At 40.5% G+C, this 27276-nt stretch overlaps 4 protein-coding genes across 6 annotated transcripts; 3 read left to right on the top strand and 1 right to left on the bottom strand.

Moving 5' to 3' along the window:
- The first annotated feature begins 28 nt into the window (after window positions 1-28).
- LOC145468285 (RNA 3'-terminal phosphate cyclase-like protein) lies at window positions 29-4736 on the top strand. The gene is made up of 9 exons (XM_081451975.1): window positions 29-171; window positions 246-317; window positions 831-1006; window positions 1141-1215; window positions 1461-1585; window positions 1713-1838; window positions 3608-3764; window positions 3990-4093; window positions 4483-4736. Exons 1-9 carry the CDS (start codon window positions 45-47, stop codon window positions 4640-4642), a joined length of 1122 nt encoding a protein of 373 aa, XP_081308101.1. The 5' UTR covers window positions 29-44; the 3' UTR covers window positions 4643-4736.
- A 1930-nt stretch (window positions 4737-6666) lies between these two features.
- LOC145468266 (uncharacterized) lies at window positions 6667-17320 on the top strand. Of its 2 annotated transcripts, XM_081451953.1 has the most exons (10): window positions 6667-6847; window positions 9163-9349; window positions 9884-10063; window positions 11021-11050; window positions 11620-11801; window positions 12701-12851; window positions 13029-13411; window positions 14042-14354; window positions 14994-15199; window positions 16288-17320. In XM_081451953.1, the coding sequence occupies exons 2-10, from the start codon at window positions 9178-9180 to the stop codon at window positions 16495-16497; spliced, it is 1827 nt and encodes a 608-aa protein (XP_081308079.1). In that variant the 5' UTR covers window positions 6667-6847; window positions 9163-9177; the 3' UTR covers window positions 16498-17320. The 2 variants fall into 2 exon arrangements, with proteins under 2 accessions (XP_081308079.1, XP_081308080.1); XM_081451954.1 differs by lacking the exon at window positions 6667-6847 and having other exon boundaries at window positions 8667-9349.
- Window positions 17321-18203: 883 nt separating this feature from the next.
- Window positions 18204-20067, top strand: LOC145468272 (uncharacterized). The gene has a single exon (XM_081451959.1). The coding sequence runs from the start codon at window positions 18439-18441 to the stop codon at window positions 20065-20067; it is 1629 nt and encodes a 542-aa protein (XP_081308085.1). The 5' UTR covers window positions 18204-18438.
- Window positions 20068-20864: 797 nt separating this feature from the next.
- Window positions 20865-26654, bottom strand: LOC145468295 (carbohydrate sulfotransferase 11-like). Of its 2 annotated transcripts, XM_081451988.1 has the most exons (4): window positions 26339-26654; window positions 23078-23209; window positions 22273-22319; window positions 20865-21718 (listed from the first exon to the last, which is right to left on the bottom strand). In XM_081451988.1, exons 2-4 carry the CDS (start codon window positions 23181-23183, stop codon window positions 20885-20887), a joined length of 987 nt encoding a protein of 328 aa, XP_081308114.1. In that variant the 5' UTR covers window positions 23184-23209; window positions 26339-26654; the 3' UTR covers window positions 20865-20884. The 2 variants fall into 2 exon arrangements, with proteins under 2 accessions (XP_081308114.1, XP_081308115.1); XM_081451989.1 differs by lacking the exon at window positions 26339-26654 and having other exon boundaries at window positions 23078-23247.
- Between the last annotated feature and the right edge of the window lie 622 nt (window positions 26655-27276).

A 27276-nucleotide genomic window follows, 5' to 3' on the forward strand; every position in this document is an offset into this window, starting at 1 on the left:
ATCATGAGCAGAAGTCTCGATAGCCACGTGCGTTTGTTTTCAATATGGCGGCCGATTTGACTTATGAGGGTTGCAATTTCTTCCGACAAAGACTTGTTTTAGCGACGCTTAGCGGAAAATCGGTGAAAATTAAAAATATAAGGGCTATTGAAGATGATCCTGGTTTGAAAGGTGATGCCTTTTTCGTAAATTAAATGCAAAAATCGTGCCTTTATCTAATGTTTTTGCTTGTATTTTTTTGAAAGATTTTGAGGCTAGCTTTATACGACTGCTGGACAAGTTAACAAACGGATCTAGAATCGAAGTAAACGAAACAGGTAAAACTTACGTCACTCAAACATCGGAATTGATTGCCCGTCAGGTTTCTATTGTTAGATGATAAAGACTGATAAATACTCTTGATAAATACTGGAATAAATTTTGTCTCAACATTATATGTGAGCTTACATGTAAACGTGGTTAAAACTCAGTGAGCATTATGTGAATCTACAGCTGGAGAAATGTTGGCTGTCCTCGTTTGTTCATGAGGATCGAGGCAAACTAGTGAAAGAGTAAAAACGGACGAGATCAATATTTCAACATCTCAAAGAGAAATGTTGCTTGTACAGACTACAGAAGTGTAGCTTTAGCAGCCTTTTTTGTCATATGTCTATTTAACACAGGAAAGGCTGCTGAAAATAGCTTGTGCATGCAAACAGTCTAGATAAAAGCACTTGTGTTCCAAGTGTAAAATTGTGGACCACTCTTTTAGCCAATCAATGGACTATATGCAGAGCAAAAAATTAATATCTATACTAATAGCCATTTTCAACTTTGTGTCACCTTTACAGGTACAACGCTCTTTTATAAACCTGGTTTGCTAGCGGGAGGTCCCATCGACCATGACTGCAATCCTCAACGTTCTATTGGCTACTACTTAGAGGCTGTGATATTACTAGCACCGTTTTGCAAAAAACCTATCAGACTGACTCTAAGAGGAGTGACAAATGACAGACATGATCTAACGGTATGTCAGTAATCCCTAAGTCATGAGATTGCTGTAAATATTGGATGTTTGATTGTTTGACAAGGTACCTTTTTATTGATTCTACAAGGTAATAAAATTATTGCCATGGCATTGACTGACATGCATAATTTCAGGTCGACATCATTAAAACTGTAACTATTCCTCTGGTAAAGAAATTTGTGGTTGATGATGAAGGACTCGATCTGAAGGTATGAAATCAGTACAAATTATCTGTTGTATGAGGAGTCACTGAGGGTTGGTTGGGGAAAAGGACTTCTGGTCTGCTTCTTGATTCTTCTCTTACATGTACTTCCTATGCTTTTTCCTCTCAACCCAAGGTTTAACTTATTTTAACTCTTTTTAGTTATTTTTTGAAATAACCAGCTTAACTCATCACTGTACCTCATGGTGACCCCCACAGGGCAATAAGTTTAACCAACTTTAACTTTTGCAGATTGTAAAAAGAGGAGCTCCTCCTGACGGGGGAGGTGAAGTGGTTTTCTCTTGTCCTGTAAGAAGAACCTTACGACCCATCCAATTTACAGATGCTGGTAAAATAAAAAGAATACGAGGTCTTGCGTATCCTTTAGAAAAGTATAAATTTTTGAATAAAAACTAATAAATAACGATCCAGAGTCTAAATACTAATTCTCTGAATTAGTTGTATTACCCTTAACTAGCATTTAATTTTGATTGGTTTATAAAGTTATGCAATGCGAGTGTCACCTGCGGTATGCAACAGAGTGGTAGATGCAACGCGTAGTGTGTTAAATCAGTTTGTCTCTGATATCTATATTTATACTGATCACTGCAAGGGAGCTCAATCAGGAAAGTATGTCATGCTCATTTGTCTTTCTAATTGTAGCTTTAGATAACACTATTGACAGGTAACATTTTGTTAAGTAATTGCGACGAAAAAACATGGCCTTTGCACAAAGATCATATTGTACAGTCAGCTGAATGTCAAGCGTTTCCATGGGGTTTGGTAGCAAAGAAAGACAGAGGAACGGGATTTTCGGTGTTTTGTCTACGCGGAAAATGGGGCGAGAACCAAAAAAAAGAAGGAGGGGGGTGGGAGAGGGGAAGGAAGGAAACGCTTGCAGACAAACCCCTGGATTTTGAAAACCTCCGTTCGCCAGCGAACGGAGCTCGTGATTGGCTGGGCTAGTCCAATATTATTGACATGTGTCGATCAAAGGTATTTTAATACCTTTGAGTGCCAGACAAAATGGGAAGACGCGTTCGAAGCTTGGTTACAAAATGCTTTAACTTTTCTCGCTGAACGAGGATTTAGTTTTCAGCTTCGACAGTACGGTAGAAATCCTGTAATGCAATGCCGACGCTTTGGTTTTTCGAAGCCTGCACATTATTGCAGAAGCAAGCGCGACACAATTTGCTGCTGTTCCTTTAATTTTAACATCACTTTCTTGAATGCCACATGCGCCAAGGACAAGATAATAAACCACGGGACAGAAAATTAGCACTACTGCGTGGGAAAACTTAGTGATTTCGTCTGGCTTGTTACAAGGCAACATGTTGTCGTAGGTACTGCGACATTTCATTAGAAGCATTTTTGTTGACAGCATTTAGAACCTCTGGGTACAATTCTGAATGATTTGTTATAGTGTTAGCTGCGGCATGCCAGTTTTTGTCACACATTTGCCTTGCCAAAAATTTAGTCGTCTCGTCGTGGGGAATTCTTACAAGGACATTTTATAAACAACTTTGACTTGGAGGTCGCCTAGGGGAAGATTATCTTTATTCAGATACTGGTCAAGATTATCGTTATTTCTCCTCTCAGATGTTTGAAGCCTCTCCAGCCCAAATTCCAAAGTTTGCCGAGAAGACTTTCCGTTGTTTGTTTTTGTTGCAGCGATAACAATCAAACCGATTTGCGGATCTGGCGTTTCCAGCAAACGCTTCTTTACTAGAATTGCCTTTGTGAGAGTTGACTTGCTAATTTTTACTTTGTATCGATTCCTGGACAAATGAATACAGTGATCCAAGATTTCAAATCATGCGAGCACAAAGATTACTAACGTGACTGGAATACTTCTCACAGTTTAACTTTCAGGCAGATTTGTGCTCAAACTTCACCCTTGCAGTTCTTCCTTTTAGACGGACTGAGTAGCTTGATTAAAAATTACCAAATTTAATTCATCGAGATTTCTCCGTTCCCACCATGCGCTCGTTGTTTCAGACATATTTTGACTAGTAAAGTTTATTTTGGTTCAAAGTTCACTTCTGCTACGGAAGGCTGAAGATTTTATTGGTTAATTTATGACAGCCGATGACAGCACGAAATCTCAGTGTGCGTGCTCAGGCACGAAAGACCAAGTGGGCGGTTTTCAAAATCCAGGGGTTTGTCTGCAAGCGTTTCCTTCCTTCCTTCCCCTCCCCCTCCCCCCTCTTTTACTCGCTCCATTTTTCGCGCTGTAATATTCTTTGCTCCCGAACACCACAGAAACGCTTGCTACGCAGGCTACAATGTACAGTGCAAGTTGTGCATTGAGGAACTTAGAGAAGTTTGCAACACAAACCTGTTCTTAGCTGTGAGATTTATTTAATGATAATATTGTTTATAACTGTTCTTTCATGCAGGTCACCAGGATTTGGCATCTCATTAGTCGCAGAAACAACAACTGGTGCCATGCTGAGTGTACAGACAGCATCTGCCCCTGCAGGGGAGGGTCAGTCCGTTGTCCCTGAGGATCTTGGCAAGCAGGCAGCTGAAATGTTACTTGAAGAAATTTACAGGGTGAGTCACAGGCTAAAACAAAACCTTGCCTTACATTTTTGTGGCAATTTTACACGAAAAGTTGTAAAAAATGTTGCTTGAGTGTAAAAGCCTCCAAGGTGGTGATGCTTACCTGATGTAAAAGCAAGTTGTCCTGTTGCTTCATGTCTTTGCAAAATGTAGACCTTTATTCAACAGTCCAATATTCATGAAGTATTTATTTTGTTTTTTTTTTTCTTTCAATAGGGAGGTTGCATTGACTCTCGGCATCAGAGTCTTGTGTTTCTCTACATGATCCTTGGACAAAGAGATGTTTCCAAAATACTGACTGGACCACTGACACCATACAGGTAAGAATTTACTTTGCATAATGTAGAACTAGAACATATTGATGCTGAGTCAGGAGAGTTGATAATGGAACATGTTTTGTGCTGTTTTCGAATTTGCTGTTTCGAAAAGTCTACTAAAGATCAGACATTAACTACATCATTTAATTGGATGGGTTGGGTGCAAGGACGTGGAGATGGAGGAGGGAGGTATGGAGAAGGAACTGAAAGTAGGTACCCTAGGGGTAGGGAAAATGGATGTAGGAAGAGGGTGGAGGGACAGGGCAGGGATGGAAGAAAGGAAGAAAGATCACTGTTCTACATGTATTTATGTATGACTGTATTGATTTTGGTTATTTTGTAGCCTGTTTAATTAATTATTGTATTACTATTGTGTTTTCCTTTGCAAACAGCATCCAGTTCTTAAGGCATTTGAAAGAGTTTTTTGGAGTAATGTTCAAAATTGAAGCACAACAAGGTGATGACAATGACAGAGAGACAGGAGGAGAAAACAAAGTCCTGTTATCATGTGTTGGAGTGGGATACACCAACATCAACAAGACAATGGTTTAAGTTTCAGATTATTCTCTAAATAATTCTGTAAAAATATAAATAAAAGAAAATAAAATGTTACGCAAAGTTGTAATAAATATTTGTTTATCTGGAACTAAGACACTGGTGTCCAATATACCAGTTCATGAATAGGACCGTATGATTTGTCAAAAGTTGTAGTGAAGTCGATCCATTGATGATCTGTAAAATTATATTCAGTTTCTGATCTTGTTAACGTAATTTCACCATTGAATTGTACCAGGTGTCAAACTGTTTTACCCTCAGTATTCAGACTGAAATGCAACAATATTCTTAGTTCCACAATCACATGGAATGAATGGATTGTCAATCTCCACCATATTTGCCAAATGTGTAAATCTTATTAATAAGTGCACAGAATGGTAAAAACAACCATTTGTATGGAGGTGCAGTGGCCCTCATGGTTAGTGCCCTAGACTGTGGGTTCAAGACCTGGCCAAGGACATTGCCTTGTGTTCTTAGGCAAGACACCTTACTCTCACAGTGCCCCTCTCTACCCAGGTGTACAAATGGGTACTGGCAAATTTAATGCTGGGGGTAACCCTTCAATGGACTAGCATCCCATCCAGGGGGGAGTAGAAATTCTCCTAGTCTCTTCATGCTATAGAAACCGGGATAAGCTCCGGGGCCACTTGGCTTGTATGCAGACTTTGCCTTTTTTACCATGAATGGTACAGATAGTATAGCTACTTTAACGAGTCATACTCATGATTTGTTTGTATTAGACTACCCTCAAAGTATGCATTACAATTTTAATTGCCAAAAGAACCATGAAAAAAGATATAAAACAATAAATTATTTTTTCCCAATCAACTTGCTTCATGTCATTCTGTTTCTTTAGAAAGATCTCTGTCTCTTTGCTCTTGTAACTTCTTGGTGAGTTCGATTTGTTCCTTTAACTCCTCAACATTTCTCCTCTTCTTTTCCTGCCGCTCCAAATCCCTGATCACACCTTCCTTGAGTCTCCTGCGATCAATATTTTGCATCTGATGGACCAAGAAAATGACAGCAGCAGCAAAACAAAATGCTCCTCCTAAAGCAACTTTTGCTCCCCTGGAAATCATGATGCTGATTAATAGTCAAAATGATGTCATCACTTATATCCAAATGTATTTCTGAAAGTGCATAGTACTTCCTAAAAAGAAATTAGAAAATAGTCATCATTCCAAGAAATGTAACGTTCACCACCATCATCCCTGGGAGTTAAGCATGTGAAATTCAAAGACATTTTTCTACCCCAGGACAGAATAAAGGTTGGTCAGTTGACAAAACCAAAATCAAGACAAGCAACAAATAATATGAAAGACAGTCTGTACTGTTACTCTCATATTTATTGAGGGAATGTCGGAGCGAGTTTGCAATACCGGCCCACTCATTAACAAATCTCTCAAATATTATGCTTCTAAGAATGAAGCATATAGAAACAAAAGGAGCCATTCAAATTCAGTGAGATGCAAATGAGTGGCCCAGTATTCTACAATCTAGCCAGAATGTCTCCCACTTTTCCATAGAGGCCCCCCAAATTTCTCCCTCTCTTGGTGACAAGCCCCCTCTTCCAAAACAGATTATGACGAAAAACAGGATATTTAGGCCAAAAATCAAATTATGAGATACGGTATGGTCAGACCGCCCCTCCAGCTAGTGGGGCCTTATTTTTCACTCCTCTACCCCACCACTCCCCTTTAAACGCCTCTGGATAAATCGCTGATTTCGACCATTGCCCCCACCCACCGTGGCAAATTTTACGTCTAGGTATTGTTGCATCGACTGATGACAGAAAAAACAGGTACGTCTGTACCCCTAATATGAAAATAAAATAAAAATAAAAAGGCTACCCACAGGCGCGCGCAAGCTACCTCAAGACAACAAATTAACGCCTGTTGAACGGGGACAAATCGTTAACAACGCAAACACTATCGTTACGAGAGGATGAACCTGAGTCATAACGTACTCTTCTTCCAGATAATTAGTCAAAAGACAGCAAAGAACGGTGATATTTACCATTTCAGATGGTCATGTATTTTAGCTCCTTGAAGCCGCCATCTTGATTACGCCGCGCGCATGGTATGATGGGAAGTCTGTTGTGCTTCGCAAAGGAACCACGCTTGCTTAGCGTCCACCATCTTGAGTGTTGTTTTGGAAAGGCGCGGTGACTTAGCAAGATTTCGACTTTCTTTGCTTTCTGAGGTAGGAATTTATGATCAACAATCTTGAGAATGGAACTGGATCATTTTAGTACGATTTTATGGGGAATTACGACCGAAATACATCGTAGATAGATTAAGGGGTCTGTGGTTTGGGTTGAGCTGTTTGTTGATTTCATTGTGTTCGCTAATAAGCGTCAATTTTATCCGTTTTCTCGTAAAATCTACGGTTTCGTTCGGTTCGAAAGTCAGGTATAAACACTGATGTTGATATTCGCTTTGATCGAGTCCTTGTTGCAAAAGAAGACCGAATAATTCGATCAGCTAATATTAAGACCGTATAGTAGATAGTCAACTAACGGCTTCAGTCTTATTAAAAGTTTTCGGAAATTTTCCTTTCTGACTGAACTAAGACAAGAATAAGTGTTTTTTTTTTTATGAAGAACTCTCCAATATGATCACTTATCTATTATAGTTAAGGTCAGGAGAAGTGGAAACATGTACAATTCAAGCGTAAAATTTCATTGGACGTTTGAAAAGCAGAAAAGAGCATTTTGTATCTTGCATAAGTTATTTCCTCATCTTCAAACCCTGACCCTTGTTCTTTCCACCAGTCTTAATTCACTAAATGTATGCAAATTATGAGAAGCAAATTGTAAAAAGCAGATTTTGTATGCTAAAAGTCTATGGATACTCCCATATGATAAGGATGGGAGTGCTTGGAGAAGTATTAAATATTATTATTATTTATTTTGTCACACCTTTTTGGGGTTAAAAAAAGTGGTTTTTGGTACCTCTTAAGGTGCTCAGCCTCAAAAGGTCCATAGTGGGAGCTTTAGCATAACCTTTTAGGGTATTTAGCCTAAAAAGATATGACGGAAGACATATGACAATCAACTCTACGAGTAAAAGCCAGAAAGCAGTCACTGTGATATCTGTTCTGGACAGCCCAAAGTTTTGTTCTATTTGTTCCTGACAGAGGACATTTAATTACCTTATAAAGTCCACTGGATATATATATATATAAAAATAAAATGCAGATGTTGTGATTTTTAGTTCATTTGTAAGGTAGCAAAAGTAATTTGGTGGCCTCATGGTTAGTGTGCTTGTCTCTGCATTGAGCGGTCTGGGTTCGAGCCCTTGCTGGGGACAACATGTTGTGTACTTGGGCAAGGGTCTTCACTCTCACAGAGCCTCTCTCCACCCAGGTGTATAAATTGGTACCGGCAAACTTAATGCTGGTGGTAACCCTGTAATGGACTAGCATCCCATCCAGGGCGGGGGGACTAGAAACACTCCTAGTCGCTTCATGCTACAGAAACCGGGATAAGCTCTGGCCTGAGGCCACTTGGCCCATATACAGCTTTACCTACCTTACCTCTTCGACAATTCTTTGAACTATACTTTAAGGTGGGGTACCTCACTGGCAACCATGACCCTCAAGGCTATTATAGCACTTAAATATCTATCTCTTTCCATTCTTAGACACCCTCATAGGTTTGTTTCACTGTTACAGACTGCTAGTTGGTCTCATGTTGTTCTGTTTTTCAAAAACTGAAGACAATTTGCTCTCAATGCCTCTCTCCTGCTACCCTGCAGTAAAAATAATTTGGGACCCTCAAACTGTTAGGCTGAAATGCTTTGGGTGGCCTGCAGTGGGATAGCATCATGCACCTTAAACAACCTCCCCACCCCCCCACCTCCCAGCCTTCTCACTGCTCTAAAAAATTTTTGTGAGATTTAAACCCTTTTCGATAGACATTTTGTTAAAGCCAAGGTTACGTGTATATGGGTTATTGACCAAGCTCATTCAGTCGAGATGGCTGGATGTTGGCCAAGTTCTTTTTTGCATGTTTATGGACCTGCCAATACCCAGCCATCTTGACTGAACAAGCTTGGTCAATAAAGAATTTATTATATGGAAAAAGAACACTGTTTTCCTGCAGGATACAGCGGGTAGGTAATCCCGAGCGGGCAAGATAGCACCATCTTGCCCACTTGGGTAGCTAACAGCACAGGACTCTCGCCATGGGGGCTGAATAGGAGAGGACCCTGGGAACATGGTTGAGGATTTGGTTCATCTTGTCTGTTCATGGAGCTAGCCACATAATAAGTCAAGTTATTTACAGCATTTGGGTTTGAATCCTTTCTCTTTCATGGCCATGCCACATGCGAGCTTCAGGAACATTAAAACTCTGGTTCAGAGTTTAATTTGAGCATTGAGATGTTGACCTTGTCTTGTTGATTTCCAAATTATCCAAATATCAACCTCAGTGTTGTGGTGTTATAATTGTGGTTACCATGGGTAGGGTGGTTGAGTTGATATTAAAATAAATTTTCATATTTTGCATTTTGTAGTTTTTGAAGAAATTGATGGTCAAAGTGAGAACAAAGAAGGTTTCAGCTATGTCAAGTGAAGAAGAAGCTACTGCTGCTAATGTTTTGTCGCAGATGTCTCAGATTCAGCAGATAAGCTGTGAAACTATTGAAGCAACAGTTATTAATGTTGGGCATCACTGTGATGTTGAGACCACTGCTACTCAAGGTTACTGGAACTTCTTTTTTTGTATTGTGTAAGGGTATTTTGCCACATGCACTCATCTCCAGTGCACTGGCTTGCTTAATTAAACAGTGCCATACTGGTTATTTCTTTGTGAGGGAAGGGGGGGGGGGGAGCAGCGCAGGTCAGGTGAAATTATAGTCAGGGAAATATACACTCCCTTAGAGTCAATAAATAGTAGGGGAATTTGTACCTAGTCAGATATTGATTCTAAATTTCTTGTTTAGGTGAGGGAAGTTTATTTCAACTTTGTCCTGCAAGTGACTGTTGTTGATAGTTGGAATTTTTGTTTAAGGGTGTTATGTGTTGCGAAAAACTGAACAGTGCTTTTGTTGGTTACATTAGCTTTGACTTGCCATAAGTAACAAAATGTAGGATTCTGTTTGCACTTGGGGTATGGACCATTGGGGAATGAACCTTTAAAAGCAGGTTAATGATGACAGAGTGTTTTCTGATAAGAGGTGGGGTGTGCATAACAACGGAACATCAAACTGAATGTCTATAATTCTCACTTTGCAGTGATGGAGATCGTACAATCTGATGTTCAAGATGAAGATGCCAGTGAAGTACTCCGACAAGTGCATTCAGCTGTGCAGACAATGCAGCGCCCTGCTGTAGTAGATACCAGTGAACAAGTGCATGCTCAGCTGGAGACTGGTGATGTTGCCATTATGCCCGGGCCAGGTGATTCCACACCAGGTATGTTTCCAAGGAGCAGGCAACTGTTTACTCCACTGATAAATTAATAAAGATGGTGAATTTTAAGCTCGGTAGTGAAATGTGAAGGTGAATTAATCAACATGACACGAGCGTGGGACGAAGAAAAATTCTGAGTCCCCGACAGGAATCGAACCCATGACCTCCCGAACATCGGGCGGGCGCTCTATCCACTGAGCTACGAGAACTCATGGAGAGCGAGGTCATTTAACTGAGTTCATATATGACAGGTGTCCTGCATACTGCTAGGATCAACGCTATTGAATTCATCGTGAGTAGTGATAAATTAAATTAATAAAGATGGTGAATTTTAAGCTCGGTAGTGAAATGTGAAGGTGAATAAATCAACATGACACGAGCGTGGGACAAAGAAATTTATCACTACTCACGATGACTTCGATAGCGTTGATCCTAGCAGTGTGCAGGACACCTGTCATCTATGAACTCAGTTAAATGACCTTGCTCTCCATGAGTTCTCGTAGCTCAGTGGATAGAGCGCCCGCCCGGTGTTCGGGAGGTCATGGGTTCGATTCCTGTTGTGGACTCAGAATTTTTCTTTGTCCCACGCTCGTGTCATGTTGATTAATTCACCTTCACATTTCATTACTGAGCTTAAAATTCACCATCTTTATTAGTTTGTCACTACTCACGATGACTTCAATAGCGTTGATCCTAGCAGTATGCAGGACACCTGTCATATATGAACTCAGTTAAATGACCTCGCTCTCCATGAGTTCTCGTAGCTCTGTGGATAGAGCGCCCGCCCGATGTTCAGGAGGTCATGGGTTCGATTCCTGTCTGGGACTCAGAATTTTTCTTTGTCCCACGCTCATGTCATGTTGATTAATTCACCTTCACACTGTTTACTCCATTATTATGAAAAAATTTTGAGTTCATCTGTTTTCTTCTACTAACCATATTTTTTTCAAACACTTTAAGCTGTTTCAACAAGGATTGTCTCAAATGGAGGTAATTTATAATAAACTTTTTACTGCGATTATTTCCTTGTTATATGTGACCTATTTAATAATCAATTCAAGCATCTATCCATGGAAAACATTTCCCAAATGAATTTGACGGAAGATATGCAGAGGCTGCAAAATTTCCCGTGTTTGGAATTTTTATCGTCCAATAAATGTCTCTGATATGGGAGATATCTCCCAATAATTATCATTAAGCAAAAGCACTATTTCAAGAGGTCGTAGCAAGTACATAAGGGCAGATCCAGGATTTTTCTCAGGAAGGGGTGCACCACTAAGGAATGGACTGGTGAGGTAAACAAATTTTAAAACTGTATTCAAAGAAGAAGGCTTCACCTCAGCGAAAGGTGGGGGGGGGGGGATGTGCACCCCAGCATCCTCCCCCTAGATCGTCCCCTGGCACAGTACTCTAATGTCTAGATATTCAATACTCTACTGCTACTCTCCTCAACTGTATGCCAGGTCTCTCCACCGAATAAAAGATTTTAACTAATATTTTCATTTTCCTTTCTTCCCTTTCATCTCCTCTTTTCTATTTCTTAAATATTTTCTTAACAGGAAGAGTTTATCCTTGTGAATACTGTGGCAAGGAGTTCAACAAGTCCTATAATCTTAAGACGCACATTCGTGTTCACACTGGTGAAAGACCTTATCAATGCGAGGAGTGCGGCCATGGATTTGCCAACTTAGGAGATCTCAAACGCCATGCAAGGACACACACGGGGGAGAAACCGTTCAAGGTAAGTTTCCATAGCCATTCACTTCAAACGAGTATTGATTCCAAGAAACGTTTCAACGAGAAGACCATATCTGATAAACGTATACAGTGCTACTTGATTGAGATCTGTGGTCATGTATCTTGCATTCTCACCTGAAATATTTTATGCAAACATAAATGGTTTGATCTAAATTCTCTTGAACTGCTCGTAATTATGCAAGCGATGATTCCTTGGCTCAATTATGAAATTCTAATATTTTTTTTAAACCCACCCACAAAGTCCTGGGCTTAACCACAGTAAAAGCAGCATCGGAAATGTCGGAATAAGGCGAAAAACCAAGAAATCCTGTTCCCGTTTGTAGCAAAACAAAGATGGCCGTTCTAAAATCAGATCAAATGTTCGCACACGGGGTTCACCTTTTCAAGAGGTAATTTGATTGGTTGTTCATAGAAGCCCCAATCTGGTTGGTGTGACAGTCACCCTCTGATCCACTCGACTAAGAGGTGTTTTTTTCTACAAAAAAAATAACTCAACTGTTATTGATCGTCAACACGGAGAAGTGTAGTCACCATTATGGTGACTAAACCAGAATTTTTGGTCGCCAAGAATGAAGTGTAAGTCGCATTGGCGACCGTATCGGTAGCAATTTCGAGCCATGCTTGGGTTTCTATTTTTCGCTGTATTTTCTGTAAACTTTCCGGCGCGTCGATTTTGCTTTGGCTCGGCTTTCGGTTACAAACGAAACACGACTACAGTACACGCCTTCTAGTACATGTCTGCATCCCTCACATTTGACCAGGCAATGCTTTGACAAGAATGCCAGCAAAGCCCGTAACTGGTCAATGGTTTTTAATTTTGTTTGTGCTTTTAAAATTCATCTTTTATTTCACCTGATGTTAAGAGTTCTTTCCTTGCCTTAGTGTGGTTACTGCGGGAAAGTTTTCTCGGATTTTGGAAGCCACAAGCGTCATCTTCGACTACACACTGGTTTTAAACCCTTTACTTGTGAGCACTGTCAGAGAGAATTCACTCGCTTGGACAGCTACAAGAACCACAAACGTTTGCACACAGGTACGTGTGAATAAATAGTTTACCGCAGAAACTTTTCAAGTCGTCACGCTTTTTGGCGTGATGATGACGTCATACTGATGATGACATACTTATGACGTAACTCTACGGAGACCCGTGCATTGGTTGTTGCTCGATTTTAGCCGTTCTCTGATTGGCTATTTTTAACCATGCTTGTAGGCGACCGTCCCTACAAATGCGACACTTGCGGGAAAGAATTCAATTACCTGACAACGTACAAACGACACTTGAACATACACAAGGGAGAGAAACCTTTTGCCTGCGAGCATTGCGACAAGAAGTTTACACGCCTCAATTACTTGAAAAACCACCTCAACACTCACGCCAAACACTCCAGTCAGGAAAGCCAAACCGACTTCAAGTACGAAGACAGTTCCTCTCGGCAAAATATGGACGTGGATGGTCAGGAAGACCTGGGTGCTATGGAGGCGGAATCCGCTGCTCAAAGCATACAGAATGAAGGCAAAAGTATCGTGGATAACGAGGCTCGTAATGCTGAGTCTGAGGGAGAGCTGCAAACAGAACCAATTAAGGAGGAAGAGGTATTTGTTGGCACACTTATTTTAAAAGAAATAGAAAACATGTACCGTGTTTCTATCGAGTTTTAGTGTAAATCTGCTATCATTCTATCACGAATGCCGTTCTCTGATTGGCTACGCTACTCACCATCTATTCTGTGATAGATAGTGAGTAGCGTAGCAGTGTGCCCTTGTTAACAAAATGATGCCCGCTTCTTGGCGTTTTCGAAGTGTCTGTGAAGAGGATTTAGATAAAGTTTTGAACGACTATTAGATTTATACTAAAACAATTAGATTATTCGCTCTCGATTTCTATGCGTGATAGTTGACTCGGGCTACGCCCTCGTCATCTATCACGCGATAGAAATCTCCAGCTCATAATCTAGTTGTTTAATAGAAATACGTGTGGAAGTTTGGGAGAACGTTTTTTCTCGACTTATTCAAAACTTTCACAAGTGTTTCACTTGATTAAGAGCGATGTCGACCCGAGATCAAGCTCAAGTGATAAAGGATGAAAATAAGATCGACATGGACTACTGTTTCAGTGTTTTTTACAAGTCACTCATTCAAACAATTTCAGTGATGTACTATAATCTTAGAATATACAGTCCCAGCCTCACTAACAGTTGATCTTTTTCTTTGTTGCGCTGCTAGAGCGAAGTCCCGGATGCAACTAAAGCATCAGAACCTAAGGTCCCGGATACCTCTCTCCTACAGCAAGTTACCCAGGTCCTCGGCGAGATCGTGCCTCACAATCTGAGCGCGGAGCTGACCGAGGGAGCCGGGGGACCACAGATTGTTGTCCAGGGTGCGGACCAGACTGGAAGTGAGTTCAAGATCACTCTGGCGCAGCAGTTGCTTTTAGCGCAGCATCTACTGAATCAAGTGCAAACACAGCGACTTGGAAGGAACGAAGGTGGCGCTGGGGACGGTGATCAGGAAACAGAACAGCCTCAGATTACAACAGGTAAATCTCGAAGAGGTTTTAAACTGTATTTTATAAACGTTAAGTAAACACGTGTAACTGCCAAGCGCGGGAAAACTTTGAAGCCAGTGCCAGGCGCGGGAATGCAGCTACCTGGCGCCAAGCGCGGAAAAACAGACAACAGGCGCTAAGCGCGGGAAAACAGCTGGCAGGCGTTAAGCGCGGGTAGACTTAGTAACCACTGGCAAGCGTGGGAAAACAGCTTACAGGCGCTAGGCGCGGGAAGAACTAATAATCACTAACAAGCGCGTGAAAACAGGTAGTAGGCGCCAAGTACGAGAAGCGTTGGCGAACGCGGGGAAACGCACAATAGCAAAGTCCCCATTGTTTTTATTTTATTTTGTTCCTGACTGGCTGTGATAACAGCATGCTACTTTTTTTTTCAGAGCAGGTTGTTTCCGTTGTTTGAGCCCGGCACTTTACGCAGCTCAGCAAATACAGTATGCATAACCAAACCCAACTTAAACATTGCTTTCGACGTTCAACTGAAAACCGGTGTATTTTTTACTTATTTTGGCCACGTACAAGATTAACACGGATTACAAACGACGAACGTGAAAAATGTAGTCCAAACTTTTGCAGATGTGCAAACCTTGACGTATGTCCTTTAAATCTCCTCAGTCACCATCCCAGAGATAACCGCTGAACTTGCAGAACAGATTGTGAACCAAGCGGCGGCGGCGCAGCAAGCAGCGGACTTGATTCAGACGCCCGCCGGGTTGTTACATGTCCCCGATGCTAGCACTTCTCAGGGAACTTCGCAAACAGGGATGGTGGTGGGAACGGAAATGATGATTCACGAGCAAACTGACGGACAACATTCCGAGGTACCTTGCGTCATGTACTATAAAGGCAACGTGCGATTCCATGTAAAACAGTGTAATATTCTACCCTGGGTATTGTTATTAATGACATGATAATAAGTTATGCGGTCAATCGCTCTCGCCTGGGACAAGCCCAAGACCAGGCGAAAATAGAAGCGGCCAGCTAGATCAAGACCGACTTACTCGTTGGGTGGGAGGTGGGTCGCCAATCTCTTCGCTTTCGCGGCCTCGGGTAGAGTGATGGGATGAACACATGTAAATTCTTTTATACTGTCATTTGCATAATCCCCAGGGTATTAATTACCAATGCAAATGGAGTTTGCGTACACACACGTAATTTACAATACTCACATAACTTACATCACTAACATTACACTCAATACTAACCCTACTTACAATACTGACTCTACTTACAGTATTATCATTACTTGCAATACTATCATTACTTGCAATATTAACCACACGTACAATCCTGGCATTACTTACAATATTCACATTTCTTACAATACTGTCTCTACTTACAATATTATCGTCACTTGCAATACTAACAATACTGACATTGCTAGCTCTACTTTTTTGTCACTATATACTTACTTGAAAGTAGAATACTTCTGTGAATAAGGTATTTCCTAAACAGCATGATGTGAAAGTGAAATAGAAACATGGAAAGAGTTTCGTTCTTCACCTTTAATTTGATATTTCGTATTTTTGTTATCGATTTGCTGAATTTTCTGTGCTTTTAGTTGTCGACAAAAATCATCGAGTTGTTCAAAAAAACAGGTGAAATTTGAAATGGTGAATATGTATGATGCTAAAATTCTCGGCGTTCTGTTCCAGTAGAAAAAAAGGGTTGCTTCTAGAATTAAACACTCTCTGAATCAGGCATCGTCGTTGATTAGAAAACGCCAATTTTAGATTAGCTTTCACAGAGCTTGGTTACTATCAAAGTGTTTTTCACCTCTAGAGGTATTTCAGAATCTTAGGAAGTTTCTGATTAAAACCTGGAATTTTTGGCTAACGGATAAACAACATGTTCACCAGTCAAACATCGCTAGCGTGTGAATATATCATTCTTCACTTTTCTTTATTAGGTTGTCACGGAGCATGTGCTACAGGAGAGTACTGCTGTGCCAGTGACGTCAGAAGATGGCGTACAGCTGGTGGACAATGACGCGGTGTATGTCGCAATCGATCCAAATCAACCGGATGTTCAACAGTTGCTTGGACAGATTCAAGCCATAACGGCCTCACAAGTCCAGCAGGCTGAAGGAAACGAACAGCAAAGTGTACAAGAAAGCTGATGATTGGTTTGAATCATCCACAAGAGGAGGAGTGGTGCTAGTCAAGTTATGCTAGTGTCCAGTTTAAACGCGGTCCCACGAACGGAACGGGAAAAGGAAACAAGAAATTTTACAATATTTCATTCATTTGACTTGTTGTCTTGACATGGCTTGCTTTGAGCCAAATTGGTGGACGCGAGAGAGTTTAAACGTGATTGTATTGTAAAAATAATTTATTACACAGTTAAGCGTCTCTGAGTTGTACTTCAGTTAAGTCAAGAGAAGGTAAATTCTTCTAAGTAAGCAAACTCAGATTAGTTTTAAATTCAGTCCGGCAACAAGTATCACGTGACATCACCGTGAATTTATTGAGCCCGCGAATCTCGTCAGAAAAGTTGCCTAGCAACATGATGTCAGTTCATTCCGCTATACTACGTTTTCGGAGCATCGGTGAGAGGTCGTTCTAGTTTTTGATTGGTTGATACGAATCGGAAACTCGCGAGTGTTTTAACGAAGATTTGCGGGAAATGGTACTTGTTTCCTCGTCTGAATCCTCCTGTTCAATTTTTCATCCCTAAAAGTGTTCAACACCTACAAAATTTCTCCTTATGAGTGTCAAGATGAATTTAAAAATAAATCAGTCTGAGAAATGTTATTGAACAAGCCAAAACCAAGTACACGATTATTTTTTGTCAGTTTTCAACTGACTACAAATCAATGAGCTTCCGTAATTTCTTTGTTTTGAGAGCGACACCTTTGAGCCAAAGTGATGATTCAACTCTTTTATTTTCGGTTACTTAGGTAACTCCTTCTGAAATTCAAATAAAGGTCAAATGAGTATTTTCATCGAATGAAGAGTTAAAAGGTCGAGTGACAAATAAATATGTTAGCGCTAACTCGAGGCGGGAACGCTTGCTATCTTTTTTTCCTCCTACCTCGCCAGCAGTCTTGGTGGAACTACCATTTCCTTTACCGTGTTTCCCTTCCCGCTACGATCAACGGTTCAATGTCATTCATTTAAACTACTCGCGGTCTGACAGTAGGAACCCTTTCCGAATCGTTCTTTTCTTTGATCCTATTCCTGGCCTCTCAGTGATGAGCTTTTGCCAAAAAGGAGCGAACAGGAGTTAACTAAACCGAAGCATATCCAATCCATTCTCAAGTTTAGTGGTTTCTAGTTGAATAGGCCTTATCACGGTTTTCGACGCCATCTTGACGGGTAGGCAAAGCGGTCAGAAATCACAGTGTTTGTATGGAAATCCGATGGAAAATAACTTTTTCAAAAGTCGAATTTTACACAATTTGTGAATCGCAACGTTAAAATACTAGGTAGAAGATTTTATTCAGCAAGTTTGAAGGATGTAGCTTGGCTAGAAGACGCTCAGTTAATTTTTTTAATTTTCCATACATTTGTCTAAATTTGGCTGGGTAGGGCTGTTCGCGGGAAAAAAAAATTTAAACAAATGTATAGGAAATTAAAAAATAACTGAGCGTCTTCTGGCCCAGCTGCGTCCGAATTTGGTGAATACAATCTGCTACCTATTTGCCACCCGATTCCCGTACAAACGCTGTAATTTCTGACCGCAAGGCCTTGCCTACCCGGCAAGATGGCGTCCAAAACCGTGATTAGGCCCATTCGTTTGCCAACTTCCTCCAATAGTGAAATGTTGCTCAATTTTTGAGTGGTTAACGTGTGTTTAACCTTTCAGATTTCCTTCCTCCACCTCAGTGACTTTCGAAAGTTTCCAGTTTCGTTTCTTTTGTTATTTAGATTTGGGATCAAAACCAAAATGTCAGAGCAAGGAAGGAAGTTTTCAACGTTACGCGAGCGAGTTATTCAACTCTGCAGCAGCTTATTAAGAGCGATACCGTTATTTCTATATCTGGGATCATATAAAACCACTAAAGGTCTTAATTGAACTCATACAAGAATTATATTTTATCGATCCTTGCCATGTAAATATGGTTGGCCATACCGTTGTAGAGATCATTGGACACATCGTGTACAGTTTCACTCGCAGCGTCGCCGAACACTACAACTTTAGGGATGAAGCAGACCAGAATTCACACCTGCTCGGCTACAATCCTCTAGAGGACACGGGCTTCGAATGGTACCGTCAACCGGTAGATGATCTTATTTACCAAGAATACAGCAACAGTGACGCAACAGAGTTTGATAATCTAGAGTCTAGTCGAGTACATGCTAGGCTAATCGATGCCTCCTCCACAGAAGACACAGAACGAACGCAGGACGTCGCCACTAAAGATAGAGCAATGGCTTGGAAGCAAATTAGACCGTCACTTTTTCGTTCACTTTGGCAATCATTTTATTTTGGATTTCTGATATCAATTTTGAGTGCTACCATGGTCGGAATCGTGTCAATTCTGATCTACTACCTCAGCTATCAAACTTTGCTCAAATGCGAAAGTTTCTCCACTAAATCGATCCCAGAGAAACTCCAATGGATGAGGACTATTTCAGAAGTGATCGTCTGTTCCGCTTACTTTTACTGGTTCTTTCTAAACACTCTGTTTTACTTTCGATCGTTTCAGATCTCAGGACTTAAGCTCAAACTCTTCCTGTTATGTTTGACCTTCTACGTTATGGATGCGGCTTATCGCATTTTTTTTCAAGCTTTTGGAATCACTCGCACCAAGTTGACGAATACACAGAAAATTCCTTTGATAGCTCTTTTTTTTCTGTGCGTTTGCACACAAGCGTGTATGATTGTAAAGCATCTTTGCCAAGGCCCCCGAAAGGTGCTCTGCAGAATGTTCCTGCTCACTACAACTCCTTGTATCTTATCATATTTCACGGCTGTTATTATCGCTTATTTGATCTACCCAACCTACAGAGGCGAAGGGAAAAGCGGAAAAATGGTAATTGCAATCTTTACTCCGCTTATAACACTTGTTGTCAAAGTAGTGTCGCGAGTTTGTGTTCAGCGGTTGTCGCGAATCAGTCATCCGGGAACCTCATTCGTGCTGTTGGTCCCACCGTACTGTGGGGCAGCGGTAATGCTGAGACTGTTACAGGTGGATCTCAGATTATTTAAGTTCCAATCCGTTGTCGTAATTGGAGTAATCCATGGCGTAGCAGAAGTCGTTGAACGTAGTACTACGGTTTTAATAGACCACATAAGCCATCAGGTTTTCGAAAGAAGAAAAGTTCCCTGGGGAGGGTTCCGTACTCCTCGCCGCGAGAGACTGGGAGCGGATATTAACATCATGAGCATGCTGTATGAATCAAGCGCTATTATCTCCGTGAATGGCTACCTGTATCTCTATCAGTATTTTTACACAAGCGACAATTCTCCCTTGCCCCTGCTGCAGTCGTTTGCCATCACTACATCAGTTACACTGGCCATTGAGTGGTTTTTCACCAGTGTGTCAATAGCCATTGAAACTCGCTACCAGAACATGCCCATCATGGCGGTTTGGCGCAAAACTTGGAAGAAGCACATTCTGGTGGCGGTGATAAACATGGTAGTGGTAACAGTTTGGGGAAGCACTTATCTATTTATTGCCATAAAACGACGTGCTACTGGCGAAAATAATTACAACTGCAATATGCCATTCACCCGGCTGTAATGCAAAAGAACTTTATGAGAACTTTTGTCCATTCTGACGTAGGGATCGACCATTATTTTTTGAGAAGGGGGGACGGGGGAGGGGGAACGAGTCGGCAATTTTTTTTTTTAGAAGTCAAACACAGGACCTGGTCAGCGGAAAGCACTTTCTCGATCACAGCTCCCGTTGCACGATTTTTTCTTTCAGCACTTTAAGCTGCGCATGATTTTTTTTTGGGGGGGGGGGGGATGGAGGGTGCGGAAATTGCCCAACCACCCGACCCTTCTCAAAAACTAATGGTCCGTCCCGTAGAGTAGGTTTTAACGGAGTGTCGTAAAACTAGCAGCAAAGTAATTACGATAACCAACTATAACTGCCATTAAAAAACACAACAGTGAAGGCAATGTCACTGGCACGGGCAATCTACAATTTTACCGCGAATCATTGTTATTGTAGAAATATAATTCGTCACAATATTATTTTTAAATTTGAATTATTTGTTTCATTTGTTTGCTCGGACTCACTGGCCTTTCTGCAAGAAACACTGCCGTTGGTAAATGAAGATTATTAATATTTTTCTATTTTTAAATAAAAACATTAACTTGATGTCTATAATTTTATCTGGAGATTTTGGATTTGCAGAGTCGTGACAATAGCTGAAACTCTGCGTAGGGGCATTCCTGTTGGCATATACTTTAATATTTTTGCAAGGTCCCTCTCCAACCATATATACAAACACTGCCGTTTTAACCCTCAGTTATCGCACGCCTCTGCTCTGCTAACTGGTCATCTCTTCTGGTCTCATGTGAGTATGCTCACGGGACTGTTTGCCAGATTTTTATCCGCTGGTAATATTCAGCGCTGCGAGAGGACCAGGAAATGGATAGTTAAACATTTCAAGGTCGTTTTTAAAGGCGTCTCCCAGTTGTAAAATCATGTGCTTCGGTACCTCGGAATATCTTTCGAGTACTTTCCTCGAGGTGTTCAGCGATTTTATCGGTGGAAAAGCGATGATATTATCCAATCCTGTCTTCTTCAAAAGGTACGGGGCTTCTTGCCGTAAGTTCTCAAAATGACCAATGAAATCGTAATCAACAGCACAAGGATGACAAAGACCTTGGTAACTTCGCCAATGCTCATTTCTAGCTTCATCTCTTAGACTTAAAACGTAGTGAATAAACTTTGTTAATGTTATATCGCCGGTAGTATTTGGATGCTCTTTGCGATAGCGGTTTAAGATCTCGCTGGTATGATGCGGGGTTTCGGCCCAATTCCAAATATTCGAAACAAATTTATCCTCGAAACCCGATAACAGTCTTTCAAACGGTTCTCGGACGAAGAGAAATTTGTAGTAATGTCGAAGTCGTCTTTGAATCGCTCCTTCAGAGTATTGGCTTAGATAATTAAATCGCCATTTCTCGTGGTACTTCTCGTGTTCGTTGTATTGAATTCCTTGTGTTTTGTCATGAAGAATGAGAAATATTTTCTTCCATTGCGTGCACGCCACCTTAGGTATGTAACAATACAACAGCTTGTATTTCTCGCTCACGATAACGTGATGGTAGCTTTCTTTCGCGAGTTGTTCGTTTTTCTTCTTGTAAGATTCACAGAACTTCTTTAAGCGTCGTTTCCTCTCCTCTAGTCTTTCCTCAATCTGTAGATCAACGTCCACCTGAAATTAAAATATATTTCAAAAGATTTAATGGTTTAATCAATGACTCGACTAGTTAAGAGCCATTGCTCCGGAAATTTCCGAAGATTACCCGATGGCCTGAGGAGATTACGAGCCCGACCCGAAGACTTTCGAAAATCCTTGTTGACCCCAAAACTTTCAAAGGTTACCCAGAGACTTCAGAAAGATTTCCAAAGATGACCAAGAAATTCCGAAGTTTTCAGACGAAATCAAACGGAAGGTCGGCTAATATTTCCGACAATTTCCCAAAGATTGTCGAGATAACCTGATATCCTGATCAAACAATTTCTGCCCCTTTCATCATGCTGAGCAAATTTTATTTCGGAAAATTTGTCGTGACAAATGTGCATAAAACTATAGCGTTGCTTAAGTCAAATTTAGTCAATAAAATCTCCTGCCTACAGTGTACAAAATTCAAGCGTTATTTCAGAAAATATGTTTTAGTAGAAAAAACTTTGACTTTAAATAAGTACAAAACCTCTTAGAAAGTCTAGAAATAGCGGGTAAATATGTAAACTATTCTTCTCTGTTACCTGTGGAGTGAGTGTTTCAGATAGTAATGTTTCCATGGAATTGGGACCTGTCAATGAGGAATGCAATGTCGTGTTAATAGTATAGATATTATGGAATGTGAACATCCAAGGGAAACGAAAATTGATTCGGGAACTCGGGGGTTAGAGCCGGATATCAGGGCTAAAATTACAGCGAAACAAATCCGGGGAAAAAGACCTCTGCTTGGAGTTATCAGTAGGCTCGCTAAATCGGTACGTTATTTCACCGGCTGTTCATGAATGGATAAATAAAAAGATGAATAAAGGAGGCAAGAAGGGAGGGTTGCAGGCAGGCGGAAAGGCGCGGGGCAGGTAGGCAGACAGGCAGGTAAGTAGGCAAACAGGCAGGCTGACAGACAGACAGAAAGACAGGGGTAAAAAGGGTAAAGTCTGCGTGCGAGCCAAGTGGCTCATCAGGCTGGAGCTTATCCCGGTTTCAGGCATACTGACAGACAGACAGACAGACAGACTGACTGACTGCAGGCAGACAGACAGGCAGACAGGCAGGAAGGGAGGGAGGGAGGAAGGAAGGAAGGAAGGAAGGAAGAAAGAAAGAAAGAAAGAAAGGAAGGAAGAATGAAAGAAAGGAAACACGCAAACAAGCAAGCAAGAAAAAGAACTGAGGAAGGAAGGTTAGAAGAAAGCCAAGAACGACTGAGTAATTAGTAACAGTCGAAAAGTACACTTAATATTTGATCCTTGCTCCCATTTCTGAAGGTGAAATCCCCGTTTGTATTACACGCGGTCTTGGATGACTAAGACCAGTGTAATAGCAATGATCATTTACCTCTATGCCGTAATGTTATAGCGCGCGTCAGAAGCAGATAAACGGTTAATACAAAAATCCCCAATAACGTGAAGCAGAACAAAATGAAACGTCTACAAAGCGCCATCTGTTGTCGAGGAAATCACGTCAATTCTGAAATGACAGAGGGAAAACTCATATCGAGAAATAGTAATAAGTATCTTATTCGTAGAATATAAATCTGATTATTAAAAACTGGATAATTGGACAATGAAATTCAAGAGTTTTCATTAATTTTGGCTTGGCCATCATGGTCAGTATATGAGCCATTATACCATGCTCTGCAAATATTCGTAAGCGCATGCGTGATTTTGGGGGTCGTTTTTATTTTTATTCTATTTTAGTTTTCTACATTTTGGGGTCGTTTTTAATAGAACATTTATTCCGCTCTCGCTTTTTGGATATGTTATCACTGTCATCAAGAGAAAATTGGTGTCATATCCAACTCGAGTTCGTGGAATAATTGTTAATTAGCCCTAAAGCTTTGTTGCTGGCTATGAACCGCACACACTTCTATCCACCCCTGCTCTCCACCCTCCCCTCTCCCGCCCCCGTCACCCAAGTCAGCCTGCCCTGAAGGTGGCTATAAACAGTACATGGTATTTGAGGTATTTTAAAGCCTGCAATTGCGTTTTCAAATTAACATTTCTTAATTTTGCTTGCAGATTGGACCGAAATAATTCTTCGCTAGGAACTGTACATCATCTCTTGACAATAGATCGTTTTAACGTGACGTCACCATTTTCTAAAATAACAGCTGCTAAATTTATATCTATTTACAATTTTCCAGCTCATTAGCGTGCTTCATTTGGAAACAAGCGCATTTTGAATTTCAGAGTTATGACCGCGCGTGACATAAAGCGACAATCGCGTTTGTCGAAAAGTATATACTTATCTCGTGATTTTTAGCCTTTTTAGATAGCAAAATACTAGGAGAGGTGTTTATGTAAATGCTTGTTTGTTCAATACAGATAATCAGTCGTCTAGATAGCGAAAGTAAGTTCCAGATGTTTACACTATTTTCTAGCCTGCGTAGCAAGCGTTTCCGTGGGGTTTGGAAGCAAATAAAGACCGAGGAAGGGGATTTTCGGTGTTTTGCCTGCGCGGAAAATGGGGTGAGAGCCAAAAAAGCCCCCTTCTTTTACTCGCTCCATATTTCGCGCTGTAATTCTTTGCTCCCAAACCCCACAGAAACGCTTGCTACGCACGCTAACTATTTTCCGGCCGCCATATTGGTGTACAACGGATGTACGCCAACATGGCGTTTCCGTACTGGGCTCTGTGAATTTCTGCGAAACATTTCAACGAATATCTGATGTCTGGGAAAAATGCACAGACCTAAAATTTGGATAAGTGTATTTTTTATTCATCTTATATAACATCACAATTTCTTGACTATCCACTGAATGGTTTTCTAATTATATTTTTATTGCGTGATAGTGCACACAAAGAACACTAATATGGCCGCCGTGGTACGGTCGAGTTGCGGATTTTAGTCATAATAGATGCAAAAGATACGCAGAGAAAGAATACTAGAAACTAGAATTATTTAAAGCTTCAACGCTTCATTTTTTCTTAGCTAATTTCTAATTCAAAAGTGCAAACTAAATAATTGTGTGGTCGGTCACTATATATATTGACCATTTAACAATTATTCCATGAAACCGCGTTGGATATGAAGTGATAAATAACCAACGAGCGCGTAGCGCGAGTTGGTTATGATCACTTCATATCCAACAAGGTCGAATGGAATAATTGTTTTAGTATATTCTTAATCGGGTTTTTGCCGCCGATTTTTATTTCAACAATTTTACAGAGCGGAAAATTTTTAAACTTGGCGCACTGTTTTCCATGTAAGGTAAAACTCCGACTAATGGCTCATAGTCGGAGTTTTTGAGCCAATCAGAGAGCTAGAAATGCAATAGTCGGAGCTGAGAATATACTAAATTCAAATTCCCGAATTTCACTTCAAATATTTACTATATATGTTTGACCTCCATAGCGGTCACCTCTATTAGGCGGACGCGGTCACCGTTTGGACTTCTCGATTAACTAATTTTATTGTAATTCACGTCTGTTTTAAAAACGGTCACCTTGTTACATTTGATGTTCACCCAGGCCAGAGCATAGGCTATATGGTCACGAGGAACTATCGTTTTTGCCTGCTGGAAAAAGCTGGGCAATAATTCTTTTAAATGGTCGTCGATATCTCAATTTGCTTGTTTTGAGTTGATTTTTACCATGATGTTCCATATCAAGAAAATTTTGGCCAACTGAAGTAATATTGGCATAACCACAAGAACTAAATGAACGCCTCAGTGATTACAAGTATCAAAACAAAGGTGTTTTTAGCATTACCAAGGAGCATAACGTGGTTAATTTACAGAGCATAAGCTGTTTTCCAGTGCAATAAACTGCCACTCAACAACTGTCAATTATACAAAACAACACGAAATAAGCAAATAGTTTGATAACGTAACTCTTCCAGATATTTCTGCGACAATTCAAGTACACATATTTGCCATGTTCTTCGGCTTCGATTCTTCTTTCTATTCCTTAAATATGTTCTCGGCTATACGGCAGATCACTTCAATCAACTTATCTAGCTTTTAACTGTATTATTGTAGCTGTATCGAAGCTGATATTCTCACGTTTTCCTCATTAATCCGTCATTGGAGGGCGTACAGAAGAATTCGAAGAGCGAAGCGATCGGGGCGGTACAGGGGTCGCTTCGCTCGGGCTCACCGTGAGCCTGTTCGCAGGCTACACTGATAAATTTACAGACAAATGTATGGGGAATTAGAAAAATTAAAAAAGCGTCTTCTAGCCGAGATACATCCTTCAAAAACCGAAAACCGTGACAAGGTCTATTTTAATCCAGGTGAATCGCTATATTGAACCAGTTTTGCATCAGTGACTTTTCCTTTACGATACAGTTACCCATTGGTTTTTGTACTGACAACTTGGAAACGATCTCCATTAAACGAATGTCAGTAAAAGGGACACATTTTAGTCAAATACATGATTAAGAATCAAACGTTTGAACTGATTGTCTACTTTGTTAAGACCTCCTGATAACGAGCTTATTACTTTATGGTCAATATATGCCTTTCTCAAATCCCGAGAGATCGCAAATTTCGATTCATTGACATAAGCCATCCCTTGTGTGTGAACTTTTCATTACATGCTTTTAGAATAATCCCAAGACATAATCCCAACATAAATAAGATTAACACAACTCACCTCTCTGATAATCACGCCGGCATAAATACTCGACGTCGCTGTATTATAAAGTTAGGTTTCAAGATTCCTGCTCGCAAATTTTATTCCGCACATCGTTACATCGAGAGGTCATACTAGCCAATCAACATTGCCTTCATATTGAGTTCGTATTTTGATAAACAGGCCCGTTATACGCAACATCGTTGTATTACAAAGTTAGGTTTCAAGATTCCAGCATGCATAATTTATTTCGCACTACGGTCCACTGAGAATTGCTTTTGAATTGAGTTCGGTTTTTGCGCTACAATGATCATAACCACAGCAACAGTCTAAAAAATTATTCCCAATGGTAATGTTACAGGACATTTCGTGAACCGTGGTTTAGGCAAAAACACGAAGATAGTAAGTGGTATGCGCGGAAAGGAATTTCTTATAATTGTAAAATGCGAGTTTCTTAAATTTATCCGCATTTACATGAAATATTACAGACCTAAAAATTGGTGCATGAAAAGGATTAAAATTACCTCTTAATGGAAGGAAAGCTGAGAATAATAGTTTATTAAGATAGAAAAACACTAAAGAGAGAATAATAACCCATAGAGGAACACGGATGGTCAAGGATGGAGAAGATTAACACGGATTACAAACGACGAACTTCAAAAATTTAGGCTAAACTTTTCAAGATGGGCAAACCGCCACGAACCTCCTTTAACGCTCTAAAAACGTTGGAATGTTCTAAAACAATTTCCATTATCGCAAACTTTCCCTCCTGTTTAGTGTAGTCCAAATACGAACGCCATTAACTATTTTTTCTTAATAGCCCTTTTCACGGTTAATTTTTCTCATTTGCATCACAGTGTAATCGAACGTGGATGCGAGGCAATTTCGAGCTAAAACTACAAAATAGCCCGAAATTGCCTCACATACATGCTAAATTTTATTGTAATGCAAATGAGCAA

This window comes from Orbicella franksi, chromosome 14 (genome assembly GCF_964199315.1).
Source record: "Orbicella franksi chromosome 14, jaOrbFran1.1, whole genome shotgun sequence".
Lineage (NCBI taxonomy): Eukaryota > Metazoa > Cnidaria > Anthozoa > Scleractinia > Merulinidae > Orbicella > Orbicella franksi.

Excerpts from the sequence above, each read along its gene's own strand:
- LOC145468285 (XM_081451975.1), top strand. The coding sequence starts at position 45 with ATGGCGGCCGATTTGACTTATGAGGGTTGCAATTTCTTCCGACAAAGA. Across the intron at positions 1,216-1,460 it reads ATGAAGGACTCGATCTGAAG|ATTGTAAAAAGAGGAGCTCC; the intron begins GTATGAAATCAG and ends TAACTTTTGCAG. Across the intron at positions 1,839-3,607 it reads AAGGGAGCTCAATCAGGAAA|GTCACCAGGATTTGGCATCT; the intron begins GTATGTCATGCT and ends TCTTTCATGCAG.
- LOC145468266 (XM_081451953.1), top strand. The coding sequence starts at position 9,178 with ATGGTCAAAGTGAGAACAAAGAAGGTTTCAGCTATGTCAAGTGAAGAA. Across the intron at positions 9,350-9,883 it reads TGAGACCACTGCTACTCAAG|TGATGGAGATCGTACAATCT; the intron begins GTTACTGGAACT and ends CTCACTTTGCAG. Across the intron at positions 14,355-14,993 it reads ACAGCCTCAGATTACAACAG|TCACCATCCCAGAGATAACC; the intron begins GTAAATCTCGAA and ends AAATCTCCTCAG.
- LOC145468272 (XM_081451959.1), top strand. The coding sequence starts at position 18,439 with ATGGTTGGCCATACCGTTGTAGAGATCATTGGACACATCGTGTACAGT.
- LOC145468295 (XM_081451988.1), bottom strand. The coding sequence starts at position 23,183 with ATGGCGCTTTGTAGACGTTTCATTTTGTTCTGCTTCACGTTATTGGGG. Across the intron at positions 22,320-23,077 it reads TATAACATTACGGCATAGAG|GTCCCAATTCCATGGAAACA; the intron begins GTAAATGATCAT and ends CCTCATTGACAG. Across the intron at positions 21,719-22,272 it reads CTGAAACACTCACTCCACAG|GTGGACGTTGATCTACAGAT; the intron begins GTAACAGAGAAG and ends TTTTAATTTCAG.